At 38.1% G+C, this 23775-nt stretch overlaps 1 protein-coding gene and 1 pseudogene across 2 annotated transcripts in view; both read left to right on the top strand.

Annotated features, from left to right (window-relative positions):
* Positions 1 to 23775, top strand: part of TRIM23 (tripartite motif containing 23) — a 36580-nt gene that overhangs the window by 2635 nt on the left and 10170 nt on the right. For both annotated transcript variants that reach the window (XM_012462266.3, XM_012462265.3), the window contains exons 2-7: positions 3784 to 3946; positions 7893 to 8014; positions 9234 to 9512; positions 9805 to 9987; positions 11465 to 11680; positions 14915 to 15049. In XM_012462266.3, coding sequence (XP_012317689.1) covers positions 3784 to 3946; positions 7893 to 8014; positions 9234 to 9512; positions 9805 to 9987; positions 11465 to 11680; positions 14915 to 15049 — 1098 coding nt within the window. The remainder of the gene's footprint in view (positions 1 to 3783; positions 3947 to 7892; positions 8015 to 9233; positions 9513 to 9804; positions 9988 to 11464; positions 11681 to 14914; positions 15050 to 23775) is intronic.
* Positions 15187 to 15284, top strand: LOC135274976 (U6 spliceosomal RNA; annotated as a pseudogene).

Below are 23775 nucleotides of genomic sequence, written 5' to 3'. Positions count from 1 at the left end.
CTTTTTCCTGTCTAGGACTTTTTGCTATTAGCCACAATTCCTATTTATAGATACTGGGAAATAATTTATTGCTGTATTATTTATCAGATTGATGCAAAATAGTCTAGTAACTTTAGTTTTGGACCTATGTTTAGCTTGCTAATCAATGAAATTTTATTAGTGCTTTTTGAAAAATATGGTAACAGCATAAGGAAGTCCTTTTGAGTCTTGTATAGTGATAGGATCAGAAATACAGGATTTAAATGAACTAAATAAAATTTTAATGTGGTTCTTTGGACTTTATTGTCATAAACAAATTTAATTTATTATAGTATAATAGCATTTATTAAATGTTGCATTTATTTTATATCAAAGTCCATTGTGAATATTTTTTTCTATATTTAATTGAAATTTTTGTTTTGAGGCAGGTTCTCACTCTGTCACCCAGGTGGGAGTGCAGTGGCACGATCATGTCTCATAGCAACCTTGATCTCCTGGGTTCAAGCGATCCTCCCACCTCAGTTTTTGATTTTTTATAGAGACATTGTCTCACTGTGTTGCCTAGGCTGGTCTTGAACTCCTGGCCTCAAGCAGTCCTCCTGCCTTGGTGTCCCAAAGTGCTGTGATTACAGGTGTGAGCTACAGGGCCAGGCCTAAATGAATTTGATAATGTGAAACTTTTCCCTTTTAAAAAAATGGAGGATAAATTGAAGTATATCTCTCTATATATAATGATAGAATTATACACAAGTAGCTGTTCTCCAGCTGTGTCACTTTCTCATGGGGAACCAATGTTCCAGTGTTACTGGTATCCTATATATCCTTCCAGGAAGACAGTATGCTTATACAACAATATAAAAAAAAAATTTGCTCTTTCCTTGTCTTTATGCAAAAATGAATATGTTCTATTTATCATTTTTCTTTTTGTTTTAGTCATAGGAAATCATTTTGTGTATACATGAAAAACTTAGTCTTTTTTACTAGCCTATATAGTTTTGTAGTATTATGAATGTACCATAATTTATTTTCCAAGCTGATAATTGACGTACATTAACTTTGTTTCCAATTTTTTGCTAATGCAAATGGTGTTTTAAGGAATAACAGACAGATTTTGTCACACAAGTCTAATATGCTTGTAGGATAAATTCCTGCAACTGGAATTACTGAATTATTTAAACTTTTGTTAAGTATTGACAAGTTGCCCTCCATAGAAGCAATATTGCTCAATGAACATTTCACAGTAATCAGTAATGTATGAGTGTCTGCTTTCCCACACCTTCACAACCAAGTGTTACCAACATTTTTTATCTAATCTGAAAAAAAGTATTTCAATGTAGCTTTAGTTCGCATTTTTTTTCTTTATTTTCTTTGAGACTGAGTCTCACTATCACCCAGGCTGGAGTGCAGTGACGCCATCTCGGCTCACTGCAACCTCTGCCTCCCAGGTTCAAGTGATTAGCCTACCTCAGCCTTCTGAGTAAACTGGGATTACAGGCACCTCACCACCATGCCCAGCTAATTTTTTTGTATTTTTAATAGAGATGGGGTTTCACCTTGTTGGCCAGGCTGATCTCAAACTTGGCCGGGCTGGTCTCAAACTCCTGATCTCAGATGATCCACCCACCTTGGCCTCCCAAAGTGTTGGGATTACAGGTGTGAGCCAATGTACCTGGCCTTAATTTGCATTTTTCTTATTAGTTAGATTGAACATCTTTTCATGTGAAGAATTTTCATCTTCTTTTCTGTAAACAATGTTACGTTTCTTATTTTTATTTATTTTTCTTTTCCCAAAGCCTTATTTACATTGTAGGACTAAATTTAAATTTCTTTTGAACCATAATAAGATGAAAGGCAATTCTGAATTATCACTTTATTTATGGTGAAAGATATTTGCATCTCATGCACTAAGTCCAAGTTAATTGCAGAGTTAGGTTTAAAATCGTAGTAGATTTAGTCTGATTTCTGCCTTGGATTTCATTGCTTTTAAATTATTTTGCTGGACTTTATGTAAGCAGTAGGTACTTGGTATTTGAAATACCCTGTTCCTGAGGGTTCTTTGGTCTAACAGGGAAAAACAGGCTGAAAAACTGGTAAAAGTATTAAAGTGTTTTGGATGTTATGATAGACGCTTACACAGAGTGGGGCCGAAGGGACAAGTGTAGTCCTTTCCTCAGCGTTAGCGTGAAGAGACATGAAACGGTTCCTTATGTCCTGAGAACTACAAGCTGTTGGATATAGTTGGAGCACAGGGTCAGAAGAGTGTGGCAGTGAAGCAGTAGGACAAGGACCAGATTTTATCAGGTCTCGAATGGCAGACACAAGAGTTTGAGGTATGATTGAATAGTACAGTGTAGGTATTTTTAAAAAATTAACAAAAATGGGCTGGGCGCGGTGGCTCACACCTGTAATCCCAGCACTTTGGGAGGCAGAGGCGGAGGTGGGTGGATCACGAGGTCAAGAGATCGAGACCATCCTGGCCAACATGGTGAAACCCCGTCTCTACTAAAAATACAGAAAAAATTAGCTGGGTATGGTGGTGCGCACCTGTAGTCCCAGCTACTCAGGAGGCTGAGGCAGGAGAATTGCTTGAACCTGGGAGGCGGAGGTTGCAGTGAGCTGAGATCGCGCCACTGCACTCCAGCCTGGCGCCTGGTGACAGAGTGAGACTCTGTCTCAAAAAAAAAAAAAAAAAAAAATTAACAAAAATGGAAACACTACAAATATACTTAGAAATAAGTGCTGAAAATGCTTTATTGGTATAAATACGATGTTGACTTTTTATAAAACATAAACTTATGGACTTGAGAATCAGAATATGCTGATAAATAGCCTTTCTTTTGACTGACTGTGTAGCCTTGTGCAAGTCATGTGCCTGTAACTAGGACTAGATAAACTAGTTTCTAATTCAGAGCTATATTTATTGATAGAGAACAGGAATTGAAATTTAAGTTTAAGGTGATTGCTTTTTTGCCTTTATATTGTTTGATGTAATTAGATACTAGAAGATACTTGAAAGTTACTTGTAGTCTTAACAAGTTCTTTATCATTTACAAGGGTAATTGTTATCTCAGTATATATTTTAGATTATTTTGTTGAAATTAATGCTAGTTTATTTTGTTGAGATTAATGATAGGTTAGGTAGTTGCAGAGAAATTACTTAAGAACCCACTTTCAGGCCGGGCGCGGTGGCTCACGCCTGTAATCCCAGCACTTTGGGAGGCCGAGGCGGGTGGATCACGAGGTCAAGAGATCGAGACCATCCTGGTCAACAAGATGAAACCCCGTCTCTACTAAAAAAAAAAAGAAATACAAAAAATTAGCTGGGCATGGTGGCGCTTGCCTGTAATCCCAGCTACTCAGGAGGCTGAGGCAGGAGAATTGCCTGAACCCAGGAGGCGGAGGTTGCGGTGAGCCGAGATCGCGCCATTGCACTCCAGCCTGGGTAACGAGCGAAACTCCGTCTCAAAAAAAAAAAAGAACCCACTTTCAGTAGAATTACATATTGTTTGTACAGATTCAGATGTAATGAGTCAATCATAATTTTCAAAAGATAATGAAAATGTTAATTTACAGCATCTTTGTCTCTAACAGTATTTCAAAGATATTTCATTATAATTTTGGCAGGGTCTGTCAGATGGAATGACTTAAAAATGATTTAAGATTTTACAACCTACATAGTTTTTTTTCATGGAGGAATAAAGTAACAATGTTGATTCAATATATTAGGTCAGTTTTCTTACATACTTAAAATATGTATGCTTTTAAAATTGTTTGAAGAGCACATCCTTCCTTTTCAAATATTAGGTGCTAGAGTGTGGAGTTTGTGAAGACGTCTTTTCTTTGCAAGGAGACAAAGTTCCTCGACTTTTGCTTTGTGGCCATACAGTCTGTCATGACTGTCTCACTCGCCTACCTCTTCATGGAAGAGCAATCCGTTGCCCATTTGATCGACAAGTAACAGACCTAGGTAGGAAAATTATTTGTATGGATTTAAGATCGAAAATTGTTCATGTAATACAAATGTCATAGAAAACAATTTCCTTCCACTTGGTTTTTAAAATGATAAAATTCCCAGGAAGTTTCAGAAAGCCTGAGTTTCTGTTAAGATTAATAATCTTCAAGCTATAAACTATCTCACTCTTAGTAATTTTATCTTTTGAGATGTTTATATTCAATACTTACATGTAAAGAGTTTTAAGACACCTAAGAAAAATCTGCTACCCTGATTCCACGAAATAAGAATATGCATCACAGAGTGAATCATTTGCCTGAAACCATTAACCCAATAAAACAATGTTTTCTTTACACATAAATAAGCCAATATTGGAAATACAGATAAGTCATTAGAGTCTCAGAATGTTTTTATTTACTAATATCAAAGACAGAAGTGTTTGTAGCTTGTGATTGTTACTCTTTATTTTCTGTTAAAATGAGTTTGAAGGGTTTGCGGATTTTTGTGTGTGTGTGGTTTTCTGTATACTTTTAAAACTTTCTTTATATATTTCAAAGTAAGTTATTTTCAGGTACCGGATTTGGAAATAATAGTAATTACTAACATTTGAACAATTATTTTACAAATGTAAGTTCTGTGAGTTTACTCTTTTTGATAAGGGAGTTTTCTCCAAAAGAGTTTAAGGTTGCCATTTTTTTTTTCAGGTCAGTTGCACTTTTAGGACTGTTTTAATGTAGTCATACTATTTTTCAAGGGAAGCACATTCAAAATAATTTATCCACCAAAAAAAGGAAACAAGAGTACCTATAATTTTAGGCTGGAAGACTTTAAAATGCTAAGAAACACGGTTTAAAAATATTTTCTGGGGAAAGAAAAGAATTTTCAAGGTTTCGGTGATCTTTGATGTTTATAAATAGTATGTCTACTTGCCTGACAACTAATATAGGACAATGATAGCATTATTATAGATAACAGTAACTTACCAGTAGCCAAGAAATAATAGGGATTGGGAAAGTCTCTGTACTTTTATTTGGTCTTTTATTTTGTAAGATATGCATATATCATACTATTTCTTTACATAAAGCTATACTTAGGCCAGGCGTGATGGCTCACACCTGTAATCCAGCACTTTGTGAGGCTGAGGAGGGTGGATCACCTGAGGTCAGGAGTTTGAGGCCAGCCTGGCCAACATGGTGAAACCCCGTGTCTTCTAAAAATATAAAAATTAGCTGGGCCTGATGGCAGGCGCCTGTAATTCCAGCTACCTGGGAGGCTGAGGCAGGAGAATTGCTTGAACCTGGGAGGTGAAGGTTGCAGTGAGCTGAGATTCTGCCGCTGTACGCCAGCCTGGGCAACAAGAGCAAAACTCCATCTCAAAAAAAACCCGAAAAACAAACAAACAAAACTAAAAGAAATAGTAATGTTTTGCAAATGGAGGATAGAGTCTTTCTTCTACCCCCTTTTTTTTTTAAAGCCAAGTATCACTCTGTCACCCAGACTGGAGTGCCATGGTACAGTCTCGGCTCACTCCACCTCTAGGGTTCAAGCGATTCTCCTGCCTCAGCCTCCGGAGTAGCTGGAATTATAGGCACCTGCCATCACACCCAGCTGATTTTTATATTTTTAGTAGAGATGGGGTTTCACCATGTTGACCTGGCTGGTCTGGAACTCCTGACCTCAAGTGATCCACCTACCTCAGCCTCCTGAAGTGCTGGGATTACAGGTGTGAGCCACCACACCCAGCTCTTCTATCTTTTTGAAGAGTACTTTACCTTCTCTACATTAATAACACAATGTGAGAAGTTACTATCCTTAACGTTTAACTACACTATAAATTTATGATAGGGAACTAGATTGAATACATCTATCCTCCTCTTTGACTTCTCTGAATTCTGAATCAGAATTCCTCCCTAGTCCAAGAAGAATATGAGTAATTCTTAATACTGTTCAGCAATATTTCTGATTTTCTTCTGTTCATATGATGAAATTACACTTCCTTGCCCTCTTACACATCACTGAGTGATGTTCATTGATCAGTGAAATTTGAGCAGAAGTGAGGTGTTAGCTTCCAGGTAGAAGTTGATAATAGAAGGTTTCCGATTTTTGAAGTATATTATTCTTCCTTCTACAGTGAGGTGGTCCAGATGTTTGGAAGCTTGGTAACCTGTGTCCCTGTCTGTGGTCAGTGGGGAACAGAGTCTGTCTTGTCTTCCCTAACCCCTGAGATGTTGCATGAGCAAAAAGGAAATCTTTGTTGTGTTAAGCCATTGAAATTGTAGAGTTGTTTTGACACTTAACAGAATTAAGTGATATATTAGGCACTACCTAGTAATGCTAGAAGTTTATTTGTATATATTCATTATATAATGACTGGTTATTTAGAAAATTGTCAAGACTATATTTTTAAATGGTCACTTACTGTACATCTTAACCTTTATATAAGTAGAATTCAGCTTGTTTTAGAATATGTGTTAAAAATTAAGGAGAAAGCCTTTTGAGGGCAAGGCTGAGGGAGCAATTCTGGGTGGGGGGGGCTGTATAATGGTACTTGGGAAAGGAGATCACAGAAGTCAGAGAGGAGGATAGATGTGTTCAGTCTAGTTTTTCTTTGGGAGAACCATAACGTGGAATGGCTTTTTTTTTTTTTTAAGGGCCAAGAGGAAGGGGAGCCCTACAGGCAATTACTCCATTAACCTTTTATATGTTTATTCATTTAATGAATATGTATTAGGTGGCAGCTATGTCAGATGGTATTTGTGGCATAGGAGTTTACCATAACAAATATTCCTTCTACTGCTGAAGGATCTGACTTTTATTCATAGACTCAGAAAGAGTGTGTATGTTGTCCTGGGTTCCAATGTAAAATGTATTTCTTAACGTAGGTTGCTGCAAAAAGTACTTGCAAATGCTTGTTTTAGTATATATAGTAAAAGCCAGTGACAAACTAGGACTCGTAAAATTAAATGATAGAAAAATTGGCTGGGCACAGTGGCTCACACCTGTAATCCCAGCACTTTGGGAGGCTGAGGCAGGTGGATCACTTGAGGCCAGGAGTTTGAGACCAGCCCAGCCAGCATGGCAAACCCCATCTCTACCAAAATATACAAAAAAATTAGCCAGACATGGTAGCATACACCTGTAGTCCCAGCCACTTGGGAGCCTGAGGCATGAGAATCACATGAACCTGGGAGGTAGAGATTGCAGTGAGCTGAGATCGTGCCACTGCAGGCCAGCCTGGGCGACATAGCAAAACTCTGCCTCAAAAAAAAAAAAAAAAAAGTAAAGGCGATCTAAATAATTTTCTTAAAGTGGCAAAATATATATAACAGAACATTTGTCATTTTAACCATTTTTAAGTTTAGTGGCATTAAGTACATTCACATTGTTGTGTAGCCTTTACTGTCATAATTTTTTTATGTGTATTTAGATTTTTTTTTTTGAGACAGAGTCTTGCTCCCAGGTTGCAGTGCAGTGGTATGACCTTGGCTCACTGCAGCCTCCACCTCCCAGGTTTAAGCAATTCTCGTGCTTCAGCCTCCTGAGTGGCTGGGGTTACAGGCATCTGCCATCATACCTGGCTAATTTTTGTAAAAAAGTATAGATGGGGTTTCACCATGTTGACCTTGCTGGTCTTGAACTCCTGGCCTTAAGTGATCTGCCTGCCTCAGCCTCCCAAAGTGCTGGGATTACAGGCATGAACCACTGCAACTGGCCAAAAAATAATGAATTTTAAAGTGTGTTTCTACTTGAAAGGCTTAGGGATTCTTCTGTTTTTTAAAAGAGATTATCTTAACAAAGCAATTATTTTAGTATTAAAAAATGGGGAAAAATTGATTTTTTAAAATTTAGACATTAATTACTGAATTATATGATTAAAAATTACTTTTGAGGTATGGGGTAAAATGGTTAATAGTCCATTTTGTTAGATTTAGTTTTTTGTTTTGTTTTGTTTTTAATCTAGGAGATTCAGGTGTCTGGGGATTGAAAAAAAATTTTGCCTTATTGGAGCTTTTGGAACGACTGCAGAATGGGCCTATTGGTCAGTATGGAGCTGCAGAAGAATCCATTGGGATATCTGGAGAGGTATTGATTATACTTGGTGAAATATTTGTTATGCGCATGAATTTTTCTTTTATTGTATGCCATTATTAGCACAATATTACCTCATTTATTACTGCACCCGGCCTTTTTTTTTTTTTTTCCTTAAATCAGTGGTTTTCTGCCATTATTTGCAATAGACTCACCTGTGGAGTATTAAAATGATCCACCTACCTCAGCCTCAGCTGACCCACCTGCCTGCCTCAGCCTTCTAAAGTGCTGGAATTACATGAATGAGCCACTGAGCCTGGCCTTTTTTCTTTTTTTTTTTTTTTTTTGAGATGGTGTCTGGCTCTGTCACCAGGCTGGAGTGTAGTGGCATGATCTCCACTCGCTGCAATCTCTGCCCCCCCAGTTCAAGCCATTCTCCTGCCTCAGCCTCCCGAGTAGCTGGGACTACAGGCACGTGCCACCACGCCCAGCTAATTTTTGTATAGAGACGGGATTTCACCGTGTTGGCCGGATGGTCTTGATCTCTTGACCTCGTGATCTGCCTGCCTCCGCCTCCCAAAGTGCTGGGATTACAGGTGTGAGCCACTGCACCTGGCCTATTTTTTTTTATTTGCTTAAATCAGTGGTTTTCTGTCATGATTGTGCAATAGACTCACCTGTGGAGTATTAAACTACATGGTGTATAATTAGAAAAATATGTACAAGTCTAGGCTTCATCCACAACCTGTTGAAATTAGAATATCTCAGATTAGAATCCAGACAACTATGTTTTTAAAAGTTTATAGCTAATTCTGATGCATAATCCTACATTATCTAAATAGCATTTGTACTTCTGTCCTTCCTATACATCATCATGAGAACTGATATTTAAAGCTTTGTGGATATTTTTAATATCAGATTTTTTAGTCTTAAAAGAAGACTTTTGACTTCTCTGTGGTTTAGTTTCTTGTGTAAAGTGAGGGGATTTGGTGGAAGAGATCTTTGCACTGAATATAAATATGAGAATAGTTTTATTTTTGGCTTCAAATTCATAACATATATTGGTCAGTTATTTTTGGAAATAGCTGCTTACCTGTAGAGATGAATGCTTCTCGGATGAGTATTGAATGACCTTTGTGCTTCATGGCCAGTGTATTTTCATATATAAATGTTGGGCAGTTAAGCCAAAAAGATTATGGGATTCTATATTAAAAAATGTGTCATATTATACTGATTGGGTTCAATTTTAAGGTATTAATTTTTTGTTTATCAGAGCATCATTCGTTGTGATGAAGATGAAGCTCACCTTGCATCTGTTTATTGCACTGTGTGTGCAACTCATTTGTGCTCTGAGTGTTCTCAAGTTACTCATTCTACAAAGACATTAGCAAAGCACAGGCGAGTTCCTCTAGCTGATAAACCTCATGAGAAAACCATGTGCTCTCAGCACCAAGTGCATGCTATTGAGTTTGTTTGCTTGGAAGAAGGTTGTCAAACTAGCCCACTCATGTGCTGTGTCTGCAAAGAATATGGAAAACACCAAGGTCACAAGGTATGAATTTAATTATTAATAAATTGGATCACTGTAGCTACTTTGCCTGCTCATTATTCATTTTCTGACCTGGTTCTTTATGCTAAAAGTAGCGATTCAAAAGGAGTTAATTGATGGATGAATTGGGTTTGGTAGCATGAAAAGAGAGAAAAGTAAAAGTAAGTTAGTATTTTTCTGTGTTATAAAAGTCACTTGTGGCTGATGCTCTTTGTATTAATAGGGATTTATGTAGTCTTTATATTACTAGTCAATACTATTGAGTTCTTTTCTATAATTATGTTACATTTTATAGCATTCAGTGTTGGAACCAGAAGCTAATCAGATCCGAGCATCAATTTTGGATATGGCTCACTGCATACGGACCTTCACAGAGGAAATCTCAGATTATTCCAGAAAATTAGTTGGAATTGTGCAGCACATTGAAGGAGGAGAACAAATCGTGGAAGATGGAATTGGAATGGCTCACACAGAACACGTATGGATTTTTTTCTTCACTTTCTCATTCTTTTTTATTTTTCATATTTTCACTTTCTACTAAGTATTTAATGAGCAATTACAATTTGCCAGCATTGCACCAGTCATTATAAAGTTTTTTAAACGTCTCTGTCTTCAAGGAACTCTTACTTCATCATGGAAGAGAGATAGTTTTAAATGTGGTAAGTGTTTTGTGGAGGAAAAGTACAGGGTGCTTTGGCATCACAAAACACGGGCAGTGATTTATGGAGGTCAGAGAAAGCCTCATAGAAGAAATGATGTTTAAACTGAGATTTGAAGAAACTGAGTTAGGGAGAAGCGCAGGATGGGGAATGAGTTGTCTCAGGAAGGGAAGCATATGTTAAAATGTTTGGAAGTGAGGATTGGACATATTGTAGAGACTTAAAGAAGCTCACTGTGATTAGAGCTTTGAGTATTGAGTGGGACATGACAAGAAAAGAGGATGTGGAGAGTTCAAAGCCAAATCATGCAGGATCTTGTCAGCTGTGTTAAAGAGTTCAGACTTTAGTTTAAGGACAGTGATGAGCCATTGAAGAATTGACATAGGAATGATGTAATCAGATTTTCCTTAAGAAAAGTTGCTCTTAAATGTAGAAAATGAATTGGAGGAGTAACAAAATTGGAAGCAGGTAGACCTATTAGGATGTTAAAATCTTCTAGTTAAAATTCTAGAGATTTTTATGGCCTATACTACACTAGGGTAGTGATAGTGTACACAAGTAGATGGATTTGAGATTTTTAAAGAAGTAGAATAGGTAGATCTTAGTGATTAATTATTAATATTGATTGGATAGGTAACTTGGAAGGTCAGCCTATTAGACCAGTTAGAAGGCTGTTACCCTAATCAGTTGAGAGATGATAATGGCTTGGATCAGGTTGGTAGAAGTAGAGGTGATGAGGCATAATCAGATTCTGGATATGTTTTGGTAAGCAGAATTTACTGAGGGACTAGTGGGCTTTGAAAGAGAGGTGTTAAGGATGACTCCAATTTTTTTTGCTTCAACATCCTGAAGGATTGAGTTGCCATTTACTAAGACAGGTAATTCGGTTTGAGAATGAGGGAGACTGGAGATTAGGCATTCTATTTTGTTTGAGATGTCATTTATAAACAGTTGAATTTCCAAAGTGTGTTCCTTAGGGGAAAGATCTAGTATGGAGATTTATATTTTGGAATTTAATATAGATGGTATTTAAACAATGTCTCGCTCAGTCACCCAGACTGGAGGGCAGTGATGTGATCACGACTCACTGTAGCCTTGACTTCTGGGGCTCAATCCTCCTACTTCAGCCTCCCAAGTAGCTAAGACTACAGGCACGTGCCACGATGCCTGGCTAATTTTTTCTATTTTTGTAGAGACAGAGTTTTGCCATGTTGCCCAGATTGAAATTTTAAATATTTCACACGTTAAATATTTATTAACATTACAGTTGCTTAAAGTTTATTTTCATTTTCTTAGGTACCAGGGACTGCAGAGAATGCCCGGTCATGTATTCGAGCTTATTTTTATGATCTGCATGAAACTCTGTGTCGTCAAGAAGAAATGGCTCTAAGTGTTGTTGATGCTCATGTTCGTGAAAAATTGATTTGGCTCAAGCAGCAACAAGAAGATATGACTATTTTGTTGTCTGAGGTTTCAGCAGCCTGCCTCCATTGTGAAAAGACTTTGCAGCAGGTAGGTAGTTGAAATGTGGTTACTTAGTTGTAAGTTTAAGTAGATAATTACCAGAGGTATACATTAGTCTATTTTATTAATAAATATTTTGTGTCTGCTGTATGCAGTAACTTTGTGCTTAGGACATAGTCTGCAACCTTGAATTATTTCACTAGTGTGGAATTATCAGTGTCCTCTTGTTCATGTGAACCCTTTTACTCTTTGCCAAGCCTATATGTACTATTTTTTTTCTGCTTGGAGTGTATATGTCTCTCTTTTCTAATAGTGGAAATCCTCTGTCTCCTTCAAGGTCCAGCTTAAATGTTTGCTTTTCTTTGAAGCTTTCTCTTTGTTGGTCTTTTTTTGAGTGCCTCTCTAGCATGTACTGCCTATCTCTGCTGTAATTCAGTGATTTGTCACTGTTATAACAAACATGTTTTGTGATGGTTGAGAGATCAGAAGTAATTTGTTGCCCAGTTTGCAGATAACTCGCTTTTTAAATAAATGAGATTCAAGGTTATTCTGACACAAATGTCAGCCTTACCCATTTGTGTTTTGGATCTGCTTTCATAAGTGTGAGGTATAATGGTCACTATTGCCCTAGGAATAATAGTTTTTAGAAAAGCTGCAGTCTGTGTTATCTTCACTGATATGTTTATTGCTCATAATTGTATTGATTTCAAATCATTGAAGGCTAAGTGTTTTACCATTGCAGAACTTTTAAATATCTGATTACACTACATGAGTGTGGCCAGTCTATAGCCTTATCAATCTTGGGTTATCATTTAGTCCTTACTACACTGATTTGTAACACTTGATATGTATGCTATTTATTAAGTTGATATCCAGCTCCAAACCTACTCTTCTTTCCTCTGCTTTGTGATACTAGGGCTAGCACTCTACAGGTCTCATAATTGTGTTGCTAGCTGGGCCCATGTAAGGTACTACCAAGAGGGAGCAATTTGAGATGAGATTTGGATGGGGACACAGAGCCAAACCATATTAACTGATAATTGTTAATGTTACAGTATTATCTTACTATGTTAATGCAAAAAAAATAAAGATCTTGGATTCATTTTTCATATGGATCTATTAGTTTTGTTCTATTTTATGACCACAGAATACTAACCAATGTTCTTAAAAGTTCCCACTAAAGAGAAAATTGAACAGAGGAATGGATGAAACATCACAAATTGATCTTTACTTTTGAGAACATAATTTAATCTTCCATTCACTCCAAATAATTCATGTATCATCTAAGTTCTTGGCATGATACTAGATGCTGAAAATTTATTCATTTAGCAAATATGTGTTGAGCACCTAACATATGCTATGTATTTAAAATATATCAGTGGACAAAATAAGCAAAAAGCCATGTTCTTGTTGAATTAGCATTCTAGAAAGAAGACAGGCAATAAATCATAACCATATCTAAGTAAATTGTACATATATTAGAAAGTGGTAAGAGCTAATCAAAAAAGAACTCTACAACTACATGTTTGTATTTGTACAGCAGATTGCATTATTAAGTAGAGTAGTCGGTAAGCATTATTGAGAGAAGGTGAGATTTGAGCGAAGATTCAGTAAAAAGTTGAAGGAATTTGCTCAAGGCCTAACTGGGAGAACATTCTAGTTGAGGGAATGTTTATAGCAAAACCCTAGGGCAGCATGCCTGGTATACTTAAGGAACAGGAAAATAGGCCTCTTGACTGGAGTAAGAATAAGTGAAGGAGGGAGTAATAGAAACTGAAATCAGAGGTTAATAGAGAATTACATGTAAGGAAGGCCATGTGAACTATTATAAGGACTTCAACTGTTTTTTGTTTTTTGGCAGCTGGGGACAGAGTCTTGCTCCCAGACTGGAGTGCAGTGATATAATCTCATCTCACTGTACCCTCTGCCTCCTGGGCTCAAGTGATCCTCCCACTTCAGCCTTCTGAGTAGCCAGGACTACAGGGGCAAGCTAATACATCCAGCTAATTTTTTTTGTACTTTTCGTAGAGATAGAGTTTTACCATGTTGCCCAGACTGGTCTAAAACTCCTGGGCTCAAGCGATTCATCTGCCTCAGCCTCCTGAAGTACTGGGACTATAGATGTGAGCCACAATACCTGGCTGGACTTCAGCTTTTACTGATTGGGATAGGAGGACCATTGTGGAGTTTTGAGTAGAAGAGTGACTTAATCTTACGTGTTAAAAGCATTGTTCTGGCCTATGTGTCTAAAATAGATTGAAAGAAGGCAAAAATCGACAGAAGGAATTCAAGTTAGGCAGCTGTTGTAGAATTCCAGATGAGAGGCAATAGTGGATTGGATAATGGGGATTAAAAGTGCCCAGATTCTGGATATTCAATAGGGTTTGTTAACAGATTGTATGTAGGACATGTGGGAAAGATAAAGCAATAATGACTTCAGTGTTTTTGTTCTGAGCAACTGGAAAGTGAAATTGCTGTCACCTAATATGAGTATCCAATAGTGAGCAAAAACAGATAATACTATTGTTCTTATGGAGCTTGCATATTATTGGGATATCTCTTTCATATAAAGACTATATTGGTATTTGTATAGCTAGTCTGGAATAATATTCAAGAAACTGGAAAGTTCTTGATTTTGAGGAGTGGTCCTGGGAATCTAGAGGGAGTTTGAACTGTATTCTTTATTTTTTAAGTGAATACATGTATATCTTAAATTATTTTTTAAATTTTTTTAGAAGTAGAACATAGATACAGAAATGTGTGTGTGTAAGTATTGAGTTGGCTGAATTTTCAGACTGATCGTTAATGTGTAACTAGCACCCAGATCAAGTAACAGAACATTGTCAGTACCCTAGTAGTCCCCTCATACTCACTTCTGACCACTACCTGCCTTTCCCACCATGATAAACCACTATCCTGACTTCTAAGGTATATCTTAATTATGGTTGTTTTGGTAATTAAATGAAATCTTACAGTACAAATTCTCTATGCCATGTCTTCTTTTATTCTACATTATGTTTGTGAAATTTCTATCATCACTTGTTGCTGTGGTTTATTCTCACTGGGATGTAGTGTTCCATTTATAATATGCAACAATTTACTCATTCTTTTGTTGATAAGTCCTTAAATTATTAATGCCCAATTATTATTCTTGTCAAGGTTACATTCAGGTTAACTTTGACTACTGCATTAAAACTGCTTTTATTGTGAGTTGGTAATATAAGTCTTTTTTCCTTATTTCTTATAAAAAGTTTATAAGAAATATTGTTTTGCCTCTTCTAGGATGATTGTAGAGTTGTCTTGGCAAAACAGGAAATTACAAGGTTACTGGAAACATTGCAGAAACAGCAGCAGCAGTTTACAGAGGTTGCAGATCACATTCAATTGGATGCCAGCATCCCTGTCACTTTTACAAAGGTAATGTACTATGCTTTATTTTTAGGTATTTTTTTTCTGACAAATCATGATTGATATTTCATGATAATCACCTTAAAGAGATAACCAGGAAATTCATGAATTAGAGGATTTTAAAGAAAACTTAAAATAGAAATGGTGTGCTTGCTTCAGCGGCACATACACTAAAATTGGAATAAGATTAGCGTTGCCCCTGTGCAAGGATGGCACACAAATTAGTGAAGTGTTCTTTTTTTTTTTTTTTTTTTTTTGAATTTTATGAGATGGAGTCTCGCCCTGTTGCCAGACTGGAGTGCAGTGGTGCGATCTCAGCTTACTGCAACCTCTACCTCCTGGGTTCAAGTGATCCTTCTGCCTCAGCCTCCTGAGTAGCTGGGCTACAGGTGCTTTCACCACCATGCTCAGCTAAGTTTTTGTATTTTTAGTAGAGACGGGGTTTCACCATGTTGGCCAGGATGGTCTTGATCTCTTGACCTCATGATCTGCCCTGCTTGGCCTCCCAAAGTGCTCGGATTACAGGCGTGAGCCACCATACCTAGCTGAAGTGTTCCATATTTTTAAGTTAAAAAAAGTGAAAAAAAAAAAAAAGAAATGGTATATATAATGAATCTTCCTATATCCATTACCCAGTTGAGCAATTATAAACTTATTTCATCTCCGCTTTTACTTACTCCTTTTTCTGCCTGCAATCTCCCAGGGTATTTTGAAGCAAATCCTAATATATTATTTCATCCCAACATCTTATCATTTCATTTATGAAATGTTTTAGGGTGAATCTCCAAAAGATAAGGACTCTTTAAAAACATAATTGGGACTGGGCGTGGTGGCTCATGCCTGTAATCTCAGCATTTTGGGAGGCAAAGGTCGATGGATCACTTAAGGTCAGGAGTTTGAGACCACCCTGACTAACATGGTGAAACCCCATCTCTACTAAAAATGCAAAGTTAGCCGGGTGTGGTGGTGCATGCCTGTGATCCCAGCTACTCGAGAGGCTGAGACAGGAAAATCGCTTGAAACTGCCAGGCGGAGGTTGCAGTGAACTGAGATCGCATTATTGCACTCCAACCTGGGCAACAAGAGCAAAACTCTGCCTCAAAAAAAAAAAAAAAAACACAAAAACCAAAAAAATGTAACTGGACATGGTGGCATACCTTATAGTCCCAGTTACTCAGGAGGCTGAGGCGGTAGGATGGTGTGAGCCCAAGACTTTAAGACCAGCCTGGGCAATATAGTGAAATTCCCATGATGTTAAAAAAAGAAAAGCCAAAATATCGTTATTACACAAAAAATGTTTAATATTGAATCTCTAATATTGTCACTAATATTATCAACTACTGTTAGTATTCAAATTTTCCAGATTATTATTATTTTTTTAATTGCATTTTAGGTTTTGGGGTATACGTGAAGAACATGCAAAATTGTTGCATAGGTACACACATGGCAGTGTGATGTGCTGCCTTCCTCCCCATCACTTATATCTGGTATTTCTCCCCATGCTCTCTCTCCCCAACTCCCCACCCCCCGCTGTCCCTCCCCTGTTTCCCCGCTACAGATCCCAGTGTGTGATGCTCCACTCCCTGTGTCCATGTGTTCTCATTGTTCAACACCCACCTATGAGTGAGAACATGCGGTGTTTGATCTTCTGTTCTTGTGTCAGTTTGCTGAGAATGATGGTTTCCAGGTTCATCCATGTCCCTACAAAGGACATGAACTCATCGTTTTTGATGGCTGCATAGTATTCCATGGTGTATATGTGCCACATTTTCCCTGTCTAGTCTATCATCGATGGGCATTTGGGTTGGTTCCAAGTCTTTGCTATTGTAAACAGTGCTGCAATGAACATTTGTGTGCATATGTCCTTATAGTAGAACGATTTATAATCCTTTGGATATATACCCAGTAATGGGATTGCTGGGTCAAAGGGTATTTCTATTTCTAGATCCTTGAGGAATCGCCACACTGTCTTCCACAATGGTTGAACTAATTTACACTCCCACCAACAGTGTAAAAGTGTTCTTATTTCTCCACATCCTCTCCAGCATGTTGTCTCCAGATTTTTTAATGATCGCCATTCTAACTGGCATGAGGTGGTATCTCAATGTAGTTTTGATTTTCATTTCTCTAATGACCCGTGATGATGAGCATTTTTTCATATGTTGTTGGCCTCATGTATGTCTTCTTTTGTAAAGTGTCTGTTCATATCCCTTGCCAACTTTTGAATGGGCTTATTTGTTTGTTTTCTTGTAAATCTGTTTTAGTTCTTTGTAGATTCTGGATATCAGCCCTTTGTCAGATGGGTAGATTGCAACAATTTTTTCCCATTCTGTTGGTTGCTGATTCACTCTAATGACTGTTTCTTTTGCTGTGCAGAAGCTGTGGAGTTTGATTAGGTCCCATTTGTCTATTTTGGCTTTTGTTGCCAATGTTTTTGGTGTTTTGGTCATGAAGTTCTTGCCTACGCCGCTGTCCTGAATGCCTTTGCCTAGGTTTTCTTCTAGGGTTTTTATGGTGTTAGGTCTTATGTTTAAGTCGTTAATCCATCTGGAGTTAATTTTAGTGTAAGGTGTCAGGAAGAGGTCCAGTTTCTGCTTTCTGCACATGGCTAGCCAGTTTTCCCAACACTATTTGTTAAACAGGGAATCCTTTCCCCATTGCTTGTTTTTGTGAGGTTTGTCAAAGATCAGATGGTTGTAGATGTGTGGTGTTGCCTCCAAGGCCTCTGTTCTGTTCCATTGGTGTATATCTCTGTTTTGGTACCAGTACCGTGCTGTTTTGATTACTGTAGCTTTGTAGTATAGTTTGAAGTCCAGTAGTGTGCTGCCTCCTGCTTTGTTTTTTTTTTTTTTTGCTTAGAATTTATATGGCTATGTGGACTCTTTTTTGGTTCTATATGAAGTTTAAGGTGGTTTTTTCCAGTTCTGTGAAGAAGGTTATTGGTAGTTTGATGGGGATAGCGTTGAATCTGTAAATTACTTTGGGCAGTATGGCCATTTTCACAATATTGATTCTTCCTAACCATGAACATGGAATGTTTCTCCATCTGTTTGTGTCCTCTCTTATTTCGTTGAGCAGTGGTTTGTAGTTCTCCTCGAAGAGGTCCTTTACATCCTTTGTTAGTTGTATTCCCAGGTATTTTCTTCTCTTTGTAGCAATTGTGAATGGCAGTTTGTTCTTGATGTGGCTCTCTTTAAGTCTGTTATTGGTGTATAGGAATGCTTGTGATTTTTGCGCATTGATTTTGTATCCTGAGACTTTGCTGAAGTTGCTTAACAGTTTCAGGAGATTTTGGGCTGAGACAATGCGGTGTTCTAGATATACAATTATGTCATCTGCAAATAGAGACAATTTGACTTCCTCCTTTCCTATTTGAATACCGTTTATTTCTTTTTCTTGCCTGATTGCTCTGGCTAGAACTTCCAATACTATATTGAATAGGAGTGGTAAGAGAGGGCATCCTTGTCTAGTGCCAGATTTCAAAGAGCTCCTGAAAGAGACACTAAACATAGAAAGGAACAACCAGTAGCAGCCACTCCAAAAACATACCAAATGGTAAAGAGCATCAACACAATGAGGAAACTGCATCAACTAACAGGCAAAACAGCCAGCTAGCATCAAAATGGCAGGATCAAATTCACACATAACAATATTAACCCTAAATGTAAATGGGCTAAATGCCCCAATCAAAAGACACAGACTGGCAAATTGGAAAAAAAGCCAAAACCCATCGGTGTGCTGTATCCAGGAAACCCATCTCACATGCAAGGATGCACAAAGGCTGAAAATAAAGGGATGGAGGAAGATTTACCTAGCAAATGGAGAGCAAAAAAAAGCAGGAGTTGCAATTCTCGTCTCTGACAAAATAGACTTTAAACCAACAAAGATCAAAAGAGACAAAGAAGGACATTACATAATGGTAAAAGGATCAATGCAACAAGAAGAGCTAACGATCCTAAATATATACGCACCCAATACAGGAGCTCCCAGATACATAAAGCAAGTTCTTAATGACTTACAAAGAGACTTATTTAGACTCCCACACAATAATAGTGGGAGACTTTAACACCCCATTGTCAATATTAGATCAACGAGACAGAAAATTAACAAGGATATCCAGGACTTGAACTTAGACCTGGACCAAGCAAACCTAATAGACATTTACAGAACTCTCCACCCCAAATCCACAGAATATATATTCTGCTCAGCACCACATCACACCTACTCTAAAATTGACCACATAATGGGAAGTAAATCACTCCTCAGCAAATGCAAAAGAATGGAAATTTTCCAGATTATTTTCAAAACAATTTTTTTAATGGTTGCTTTTTTTTAGATAGAATCCAAACAAATCCCATACTTGGGATTTGGTTGATGTATGTTAAGTCTCTTTAAAGTGAAATCTCCCTGATTAAAAAATGTTCATGTGTACCATTTTGCTTTCTATTTTTAGGGGCTTTTAAAAAATTTATTTGATTATGTTTTTACAGTTTTGTGAAATGTTTATGTGATTCAGAGATGTCTAGCTTTCACGCCTGTTCCTTCAACCCTTTTTACTTCATTCCCCATAGAAAATCATTTAGAATTTTTTCTTAGTTTTAGTTATCATTATAAAAAGTATAGAGAAATATGTTTGTGTATTTGTATGCATACCACTTGGATTTAAAAGGTGGAATACCTTACACACAGTTTTTTAGCTGCATGGTACTTCATTGTGAGGTTATACCGTATTTATCATTGTAAAAAACACATAAAAAATTTACTGTCTCTACCATTTAAAAGTGTATAGTTCAGTATTGTTCAGTATATTCACACTGTGAAACAGATATCCAGAAATTTTTTATTTTGTAAAACTGAAACTCTGTACCCTATAAACAATTCCCCTCTGCCCGCTCTGATCAGTCCCTGGTAATCGCTATTGTATTTTCCTTTATGAATTTGACTAGATACCTCAGAAAAGTGGAATCATACAGTATTTGCCTTTTTGTGACTGGTTTATTCCACTTAGCATGTCATCAAAGTTCATCCATATTGTAGCATATGAAAGGATTTTCTTCCATTTTAAGGCTGAATAATATTCTGTTGTATATGTGATATGGCTTGGCTATGTCCCCACCCAAATCTCAACTTTAGTTGTATCTCTCAGAATTCCTACATATTGTCGGAGGGACCCATGAGGAGGTAATTGAATCATGGAGGCCAGTCTTTTCCCGTGCTATTCTTGTGATAGTGAATAAGTCTCATGAGATCTGATGGGTTTATTGGGGGTTTCTGCTTTTGCTTCTTCCTTATTTTTCCCTTGCCACTGCCATTTAAGAAGTGTTTTTCACCTCCTGCCATGATTCTGAGGCCTCCCCAGCCATGTGGAACTGTAAGTCTAATTAAACCTCTTTTTGTTCCCAGTTTCGGGTATGTCTAATACAGTCAATTGGTACCAGTAGATTGGGGCGTTGCTGAAAAGATACCCAAAAATGTGGAAGCGACTTTGGAACTGGGTAACAGACAGAGGTTGAAACAGTTTGGAGGGCTAAGAAGAAGACAGGAAAATGTGGGAAGGTTTGGAACTTCCTAGAGATTTGTTGAATGACTTTGACAAAAATACTGATAATGATATGGACAATGAAATCCAGGCTGAGGTGGTTTCAGATGGAGATGAGGAATTTGTTGGGAACTGGAACAAAGGACTTTTGTTGTGTTTTAGCAAAGAGACTGGTGGCATTTTGCCCCTCACCTAGAGATTTGTGGAACTTTGAACTTGAGAGAAATGATTTAGAGTATCTGGTGGAAGAGATTTCTAAGCAGCAAAGCATTCAAGAGGTGACTTGGACACTGTTAAAGGCATTCAGTTTTATAAGGGAAGCAGAGCATAAAGTGTGGAAAATTTGCAGCCTGTGTGATAGAAAAGAAAAACCCATTTTCTGGGGAGAAATTCAAGCCAGCTGCAGAAATTTGCGTAAGTAGCAGAGTCTAATGTTAATTCTTAAGACAAAGGGGAACATGTCTCCAGGCTATGTCAGAGACCTTCATGGCAGCCCTTCTTATCACAGGCTTGGAGGCCCTGGAGGAAGGGTCCCTGTGCAGTGTGCAGCCTAGGGACTTGATGCCCTGTGTCCCAGTCGCTCCAGCTGTAGCTGAAAGGGGCCAACCTAGAGCTTAGGCTGTGGCTTCAGAGGGTGGAATCCCCAAGCCTTGGCAGCTTCCATGTGGTATTGAGCCTGTGGGTGCACAGAAGTCAAGAATTGAGGTTTGGGAACCTCTGCCTAGATTTCAGAAGATGAATGGCAATGCCTGGATGCCCAGGCAAAAGTTTGCTCTAGGGGCAGGGCCCTCATGGAGAACCTCTGCTAGGGCAGTGCAGAAGGGAAATGTGGTGTTGGAGTCCCCACACAAAGTCCCTACAGGGGCACTTCCTAGTAGAGCTGTGAGAAGAGGGCCACCATCCTCCAGACCCCAGATTGGTAGATCCACTGACAACTTGCACCATGCAACCAGTAAGAGCCGCAGACACTCAGCACCAGCCTGTGAAAGCAGCTGGGGGGTAGGCTGTACCCTGCAAAGCCACAGGGCTGGAGCTGCCGAAGACCATGGGAACCCACCTCTTGCATCAGTGTAACCTGAATGTGAGACCTAGAGTCAAAGCAGATCATTTTGGAGCTTTAAAATTTGCCCTGCTGGATTTCAGACTTGCATGGGCGCTGTAACCCCTTTGTTTTGGCCAGTTTCTCCCATTTGGAATGGCAGTATTTACCTACTACCTGTACCCCATTGTATCTAGGAAGTAACTAACTTGCTTTTGATTTTACAGGCTCATAAGCAGAAGGGACTTGCCTTGTCTCAGATGAGACTTTGGACTGTGGACTTCTGGGTTAATGCTGAAATAAGACTTTGGGGGACTGTTGGGAAGGCATGATTGGTTTTGAAATGTGAGGACATGAGATTTTGAGGGGCCAGGGGGTGGAATGATATGCTTCGGCCCCACCCAAATCTCAACTTAAATTGTATCTCCTAGCATTCTCATATGTTGTAGGAGGGACCCAGGGGGGATGTAATTGAATCATGGGAACTGGTCTTTCCTTTGCTATTCTCATGATAGTGAATAAGTCTTACAAGATCTGATGGGTTTATCAGGGGTTTCCACTTTTGCTTTTTCCTCATTTTTCTCTTGCTGCCACCATGTAAGAAGTACCTTTTGCCTCCTGCCATGATTATGATGCCTCCCCAGCCATGTGGAACTGTATGTCTTTATCAACATGAAAATGGACTAATACAATATGTATACCACATTTTGTTTGTTCTTTCATCTGTTGATGGATACTTGGGTTGCTTCTACTTCTTGGTTTCCTGGGAATAGTGCTGCTGTGCAAGTGAGTGTACAAATAAAAAAAAGCAGGTCTTCAAGACCCTACTTTCAGGTCTTTTGGATATATACTGAGAAGTGAAGTTGGTAGATCATGTAGTAGTTATTTTTTAAATTTTTTTATTTTTTAATTTTTTTGAGGAATCACCATACTGTTTTCCATGATTGCTGCATATCACAATTCCACCAGTGGTACATAAGGGTGCAGTTTCTCTACATTTTCACCAGCACTTGTTATTTTCTGTTTGTTTTCAGATAGTAACCATCCTGATTGGTGTGAAATGATACCTTATTTGTTTTGATATGCATATCTCTGATGACTAGTGAGGACAACCATCTCTTCATATAATTGTTGGCCATCTGTATATTGCCTTGAATGTGTCTGTTTCCATCCTTTGGCTACTTTTTGATTGTATTGACTTTTTTGTTGTTGAATTGTAGGAGTTCTTTATATATTCTGGCTATTAATTCCCTGTCAGAGCTGTGACTTTCAAATATTTTGTCCCATTCCAAGGTCGATTTTTCACTCTGTTGATTGTGTTGTTTCATGCACAAAAATTTTAAATTTGATGTAGTCTCATTTGCCTATTTTTGCCTTTTTTTTTTTTTTTAACTGTGCTTTTGATATCATGTCCATGAAGTCATTCTCAAATGCAGTGTCGTGGGGCTTTTCCCCTATTTTTTTTCCCTAGGAGTTTTATGGTTTGGTGTCTTAAATTTATGGCTTTAATCCACTTTGAGTTAATTTTTGTAGGTGGTGTCAGATATACCACATCATTTTGCATGTAGATATCCAGTTTCCCCAGCATCATTTATTGAAGAGACCGTCTTTTCATTGCATGGTCCTGGCACCCTTGTTGAAGATTATGTGACCCTCAACCTGAGAGTTCATTTCTGGGCTCTCCTATTTTATTGGTTTGTATGTCTCATCTTTATGTGCCAGTATGACATAGTTTTCGTTACTGTAGTTGATGTGGCTTGGATCTGTGTTCATGCCCAAATATCATGTCCAGTTGTGATCCCAATGTTGATGTGGGGCCTGGTTGGAGGTGATTGAATCATGGGGGCAGTTTCTCAAGAGTTCAGTATCGTAACCCTTGATACTGTCCTTGCCATAATAGGTGAGTTCTCATGAGATCTGGTCTTTTAAAAGTGTGTGGGACCTCCCACCTCCCCCTTGCTCTTGCTTCTGCCATGTGAAATGCCTCACTCCCTCTTTGCTTTCCACCATGATTGTATGATTCCTGAGGCTTTCCTTGAAGCTGAGCTGATGCTTCCTGTACAGCCTGTGGAACTGTGAGCCAATTAAACTTTTCTTTATAAATTACCCAGTCTCAGGTATTTCTTTATAGCAATGCAAAAACAGAATAATACATTA

The sequence above is a fragment of the Aotus nancymaae genome, unplaced genomic scaffold (genome assembly GCF_030222135.1).
Source record: "Aotus nancymaae isolate 86718 unplaced genomic scaffold, 86718_ANA_hifiasm-v0.15.2.pri h1tg000014l, whole genome shotgun sequence".
Taxonomy (NCBI): Eukaryota; Metazoa; Chordata; class Mammalia; order Primates; family Aotidae; genus Aotus; species Aotus nancymaae.
Note: the sequence above shows the minus strand (reverse complement) of the source record. Positions and strands in the feature narration are given on the sequence as shown.